The following is a 5,664-nucleotide window of genomic DNA, read 5'->3' on the forward strand; positions in this document are numbered from 1 at the left end:
GGGAAAGGTTGGAACAAAAGCTGAAGCGGCAGATTTCCACTGCAGGACAGGTTGTAGGGACTGGGACTGAGAGGTTTAGGGTCTGGAAAAGTCCAAAACTTATCAAAATGCTTTTGAAATTCCAGCCTGGAGATTTCTTGCTCCTGGAATGGTGGTTTCTTCCAACCTACAGCCAGTGGGGACACACCTCCCAAACCCAGGGCTGAGATCACAGAATCATCAAAATGTTTTGGATGGCAAAGCCCTTTCAGATCCTCCAGTCCAATCATTCCCCCAGCCCTGCCAAGGCCACCACTGCCCCATGTCCCTAAGGACCACAACTCCAGGGCTTTGAAACCCCTCTAGGGATGGGGACTTCACCTGTCCTGGGCAGCCTGGGCCAGGGCCTGACAACCCTTTCCAGGAAGGAATTGTTCCCAAGATCCAATCTAAACCTCCTCTGGGGCAACTTAAGGCCATTTCCTTTTGTTCTATCATTTGTTCCTCGTGAGGAGAGACCAACCCTGTCTCGCTCCAACCTTCTCTCAGGCAGTTGTAGAGAGCAAATAAATCATAAAAGATAATAAAACCACCCCTGCTGTCCCAGGTCCCAGCCTCAAAAACCTGGAGCTGCAAAGGGAACAAGCACAGAGGGACCAGGGCACTCCCTGTCCTGCACATGGGACACAGCCCTGCCCAGAACACCCTCAGATCCAAGAAAAATTAAGAGAAACCTTGGAGCTGGGATTATTTCTATGATATTCAGTCTTTTAGTTTAACCTTTGGGGTAGCAGGGCCAGCTTGAAGCTGGGCTCACAGCTGCTCCCCAGCTATGATGATGCTCCTGGTGGGAGAAACAGACAGTGGAGTCTGACTCAAAAACTCACTTTTCCTTAAAAAAAAAAAATGAAAGAAAAGCTGCTTTAGAAGAACCAGCTGCTCAAGGAGCTTTATGAGCTGTCACAGCTCAGAGCCAACTCCTGCCTCTCTGAAGGGAACTCAACTTTGCACACAGGAGCCCTGCAAGGGAGAAGAGAAAGTCAGTGCCTGCCATAGAGAGTGGGAATTTTTCTTGGGAAGGAAAAGATGAAAAAACTAGCCTCCAAAAATTAGTCTGGTTCCCTGTCTAGCTCCAAGGAATATCTGCTCCAGGAATGTGGAGAGCCCAATGGGATCTGAGCTCCTCATCCTCCAGCATCAGGAGACCACCCTAACCTTGGCAAACCCTCAGTATTAATTTCCTGCCCCCCCCCCGGCAACACTTTGGCTGCAGGGAAGGAAAAGAAACTGCTCCATTTGGCAGCAGATAGGATAAAAGCCACCAAAACACCCATCAGTGCTGGAAGAAGGTGGCCAAAGCAGCTGCTGAATCCAAAACGCTCAGCAAGAGCTGCCCTGGAGGGAGGACATCCTGGCTACCAACACTTTCCAGGCACAGCAGAGCTGGAGTTGCAGCAGCTGGAGCATCTTGGAGAACTCCATGGATGTAAAGGAGTGGGAGGAGATGGCAGAGCCCTTAAGTCCCAGGGGGGTTTGCTCCTGGGGATGTGTTTGCCAACAGGATTCATCAGGAGGTCGCACCGGGGCGGCTCCTTCAACACCCACTCCCAGAGCTCAAGGTTTTCCAACCATCCCTCCCAGCCTAGGAGAGCCCAGAGCAGCCTCCCCACTGCTCTCCCAGCCCCTCTCCATCCCACCCAACCTCTTGATGGATGTCCCTGCATCCCACCCCCATGCCAGCAGCTCCTTGGAGAGGGAAGGAGTGGCTGCTCATTCCCCATGGAGCGACCCACACTCACTTTCCACCGTAGCACCTTCGTTGGGGTTGGAATAACCTTCTCCTTTCCTCTTGATCCTCCGGATTATCCCTCCATCCTCAAACAAGTCCTCCCCTTTGAAATCCAGCAGTTCCACCTAAAAATTAAAAATACAATAATTAAAAAGAATAAGGAAACGTGGGCAGAGCTGGGGGAAGGTGGGAAGGGGAGGGGAAAACCAAAGCCAAGGGAAAAGCCACAAAGCAGCAGTTCATCCTCGGCTGGAGAGCCAAGCCAGCTCATTCTCCACGCAGCTGAGGAGCAGAAGTTGCCCATAATTGCCAGCTCCCAGCCCCAGAATAATCCACCCAATTTCTTGGAAACTGGGACACATCCAGAACCTGAAGAGTAACATGAAGTAACAGCAAAAAAATCATTTCTGAAGGGCAGGATGCGGTGCTGGAAGGTGCTGGGGAAGCCACCCAGGACCAGGAGCTCCTCCTTCGCTCTCCAAAGGACCTGCTGGACTTAGAAGGGCTGAGCCTTCATTTTGGGGAGACCCCAATTCCCCCTCCCCACAAATCCTACCCAGCCAACCCCCCCAGCAGCCCCACCACCAGACTGGAACACCCTGAGGCACTTCCCAACCCCTTTATCTCCTCCCCTTGGGACATATGGAAACCAGGAATCCAAAACTCTGGGCACGGGGACTCTTCCCCAGCTGGAATTTCAGTCCCAGCTTCCCAACTCAGACACACATTTCTGAGAAAACCCTGGCACTGGTTCCTGGAGCAGAGGGACACGTTTCAGGAATTCAAGCTGGATTTTTTTCTTCTTCTTCATTTATTAACTTTTGGGGTTGGTTTTTTTGAGGGTTGGGTTTGTGTGTGTGTTTTTTTCCGTACCCCTTTTCTGAGCTGGCTGGCAGGGCAGGGGGGGAAGGAGGGAGCTGATCCCCAAAGCCAGGACAACTTGCCTCAAACAAGAGGGTGGCATTGGGGGGGATCTTGGGGGCACTGCCAGCAGAGCCGTAGGCATACTCGGGTTTGCAGAGCAAGTAGCAGATCTCTCCCTTCTTCATGGTGGCCACCCCGATGTCCCATGCCTTGATGACCTGGCCTAGGAGACAGGGAAGTTGTCAGGCAGGTGTGTGGGGGGGAAGTGATTGGAAGCCTGGAGGAAAGAAAACCCAGGCTGGGTGGGTGCAGCGAGGATGGCACCCACAAAAACACCCCCAAAACACACCCTCGGGTGTCACTAACGTGATGTTGACACTGTCCATCTATTCTGCAATGGGGTCCCACCCCTCCGGGATCATCACACCTGCCCCCTGGGATCATCACATCCCTCCCCGGGATCATCCCAGCCTCACCTCCATCATCCCAGTCCTCCCCAGGATCATCCCGCCCCCGCCAGTGACCATCTCACCTCCCCAAGGATCATTCCACCTCCCCAGGAACCATCCCATGACCCCCAGGGACCACCTCACCACTCCCAGAGGATCAACCCACCTCTTCAGGGACCATCTCACCTCCCCAAGGACCATCTCAACACCCCTAGAGGGACCATCCCACCTCCTCAAGGACCATCCCACCTCCCCAAGGACCTTCCCATTTCTTCAAGGACCATCCCACCACCCCCAAGGACCATCCCACCACCCCTAGAGGGACCACCCCAGCACCCCCAGGGACCACCCCACCCACCAGAGCCCCCAGACCAGCTCACCCTTGCCCAGGCTGAAGACAAAGGGCTCGTTGCGGTCGCGGCTGGAGTCGAACTTCTTGCCGCTGGCCAACCTGCCCCTGTAGTGCACACTGACCTTGTCCCCGATCATCGGCGACTCCTCCGCCTGCCCCGGGCGCTTCAGCCGCTGCGGGAATTAAATATATATAGGAAATGAAATTAAATATATATAGGAAATGAAATTAAATATATATAGGAAATGAAATTAAATATATATAGGAAATGAAATTAAATATATATAGGAAATGAAATTAAATATATATAGGAAATGAAATTAAATATATATAGGAAATGAAATTAAATATATATAGGAAATGAAATTAAATATATATAGGAAATGAAATTAAATATATATAGGAAATGAAATTAAATATATATAGGAAATGAAATTAAATATATATAGGAAATGAAATTAAATATATATAGGAAATGAAATTAAATATATATAGGAAATGAAATTAAATATATATAGGAAATGAAATTAAATATATATAGGAAATGAAATTAAATATATATAGGAAATGAAATTAAATATATATAGGAAATGAAATTAAATATATATAGGAAATGAAATTAAATATATATAGGAAATGAAATTAAATATATATAGGAAATGAAATTAAATATATATAGGAAATGAAATTAAATATATATAGGAAATGAAATTAAATATATATAGGAAATGAAATTAAATATATATAGGAAATGAAATTAAATATATATAGGAAATGAAATTAAATATATATAGGAAATGAAATTAAATATATATAGGAAATGAAATTAAATATATATAGGAAATGAAATTAAATATATATAGGAAATGAAATTAAATATATATAGGAAATGAAATTAAATATATATAGGAAATGAAATTAAATATATATAGGAAATGAAATTAAATATATATAGGAAATGAAATTAAATATATATAGGAAATGAAATTAAATATATATAGGAAATGAAATTAAATATATATAGGAAATGAAATTAAATATATATAGGAAATGAAATTAAATATATATAGGAAATGAAATATATATAGGAAATGAAATATATATAGGAAATGAAATATATATAGGAAATGAAATATATATAGGAAATGAAATATATATAGGAAATGAAATATATATAGGAAATGAAATATATATAGGAAATGAAATATATATAGGAAATGAAATATATATAGGAAATATATATATATAAGATGCACATAGAGGCCCATGCTGCTCTAAACCAAAGGTTCAGGGGGGAGTTGAACTCCTCCTTCCCTCAGCCCCCAGAAACAAGCCCCCCCAAAGTGGAGCCACAGGGCAGGGACCTGCTGGGCCTTTGAGGAGGGGTCTGGACGTGGTGGCTCCACCACCACCCTGGGCACGTCACCCTCAGGGTCACCTCTTCTTCTCAACACTATTTATTATTTTATTATAGGTTGTTGGTTTGTTTTTTTTTTGAATGCTGCATCCTGGAACAGGCAGTTCTGGATCCAGGGATGGAGCAGGGGAGGATGCTATTCTTGGAGGGAAGGTCCTGTTCCCCTGGAGAAGAGCAAGTGCTGAGGAGCAGAACCATCCCGAAAACGGCCTTGAACGTGGCAGAAGGGGGGTTGGTGGAGCAGCCTGGCTGACCTCAGCCATCTCCTCTTTCTAACTGGGTCGCCCACAAAAATGTTTTGGTGGATTTACAGCTGATCATCTGGTCAGGGCCACAAGAGCAGGGAAATCCATCGAGCAGCCTGGATCCACCAGGCTCCCCCACCGCTCCCTCCGCCCCGCGACACTCAGCTCCTTGCAAATAAACAGACAGCATCTGTCCTCCAGCCCTGCGTGACCCCAAGGGTTGGGGACGCAGCCCAACAACCTGCCCGGGCACCCCAAGCTGCAGAAAGAAAAGCAGGAACCCCCCTGGAAGCCCCTCCTCACCTTCAGGACCCCCCGGTCTTGAGCTGGTGTGATGTCCTCCCCGCGCTCGGCCAGAGCCGCCGCCTGCACCTCCCCCTCGCTCTTGGTGGCCTCATCAGTCGTCATGGTCTCCTTGCATAAGCTCTGGATCTAGGGAGAGATGGGATGTGTCCCCTCAAGACCACAGGAGGTGGAGGCAGAGGAAAGGGTTAAAGACCATCCCTGGGGCAGGAATCTCCTGGTACATCTGAAAATCCTTTCCCAGGGTCCATCCAGGCTCTGCTGAA

The 5,664-nt window shown here is 47.1% G+C and overlaps 1 protein-coding gene across 1 annotated transcript in view; it reads right to left on the reverse strand.

Annotated features, from left to right (window-relative positions):
* FKBP5 (FK506 binding protein 5) overlaps positions 1–5,506 on the reverse strand; it is a 26,472-nt gene extending 20,966 nt beyond the window's left edge. The window contains exons 1-4 of the mRNA XM_010007101.1: positions 5,399–5,506; positions 3,462–3,606; positions 2,713–2,855; positions 1,779–1,893 (exon numbers count right to left, since the gene is read on the reverse strand). Coding sequence (XP_010005403.1) covers positions 1,779–1,893; positions 2,713–2,855; positions 3,462–3,606; positions 5,399–5,503 — 508 coding nt within the window. The 5' untranslated portion in view covers positions 5,504–5,506. The remainder of the gene's footprint in view (positions 1–1,778; positions 1,894–2,712; positions 2,856–3,461; positions 3,607–5,398) is intronic.
* Between the last annotated feature and the right edge of the window lie 158 nt (positions 5,507–5,664).

This window comes from Chaetura pelagica, unplaced genomic scaffold (genome assembly GCF_000747805.2).
Source record: "Chaetura pelagica isolate M959 unplaced genomic scaffold, ChaPel_1.0 scaffold757, whole genome shotgun sequence".
Taxonomy (NCBI): Eukaryota; Metazoa; Chordata; class Aves; order Apodiformes; family Apodidae; genus Chaetura; species Chaetura pelagica.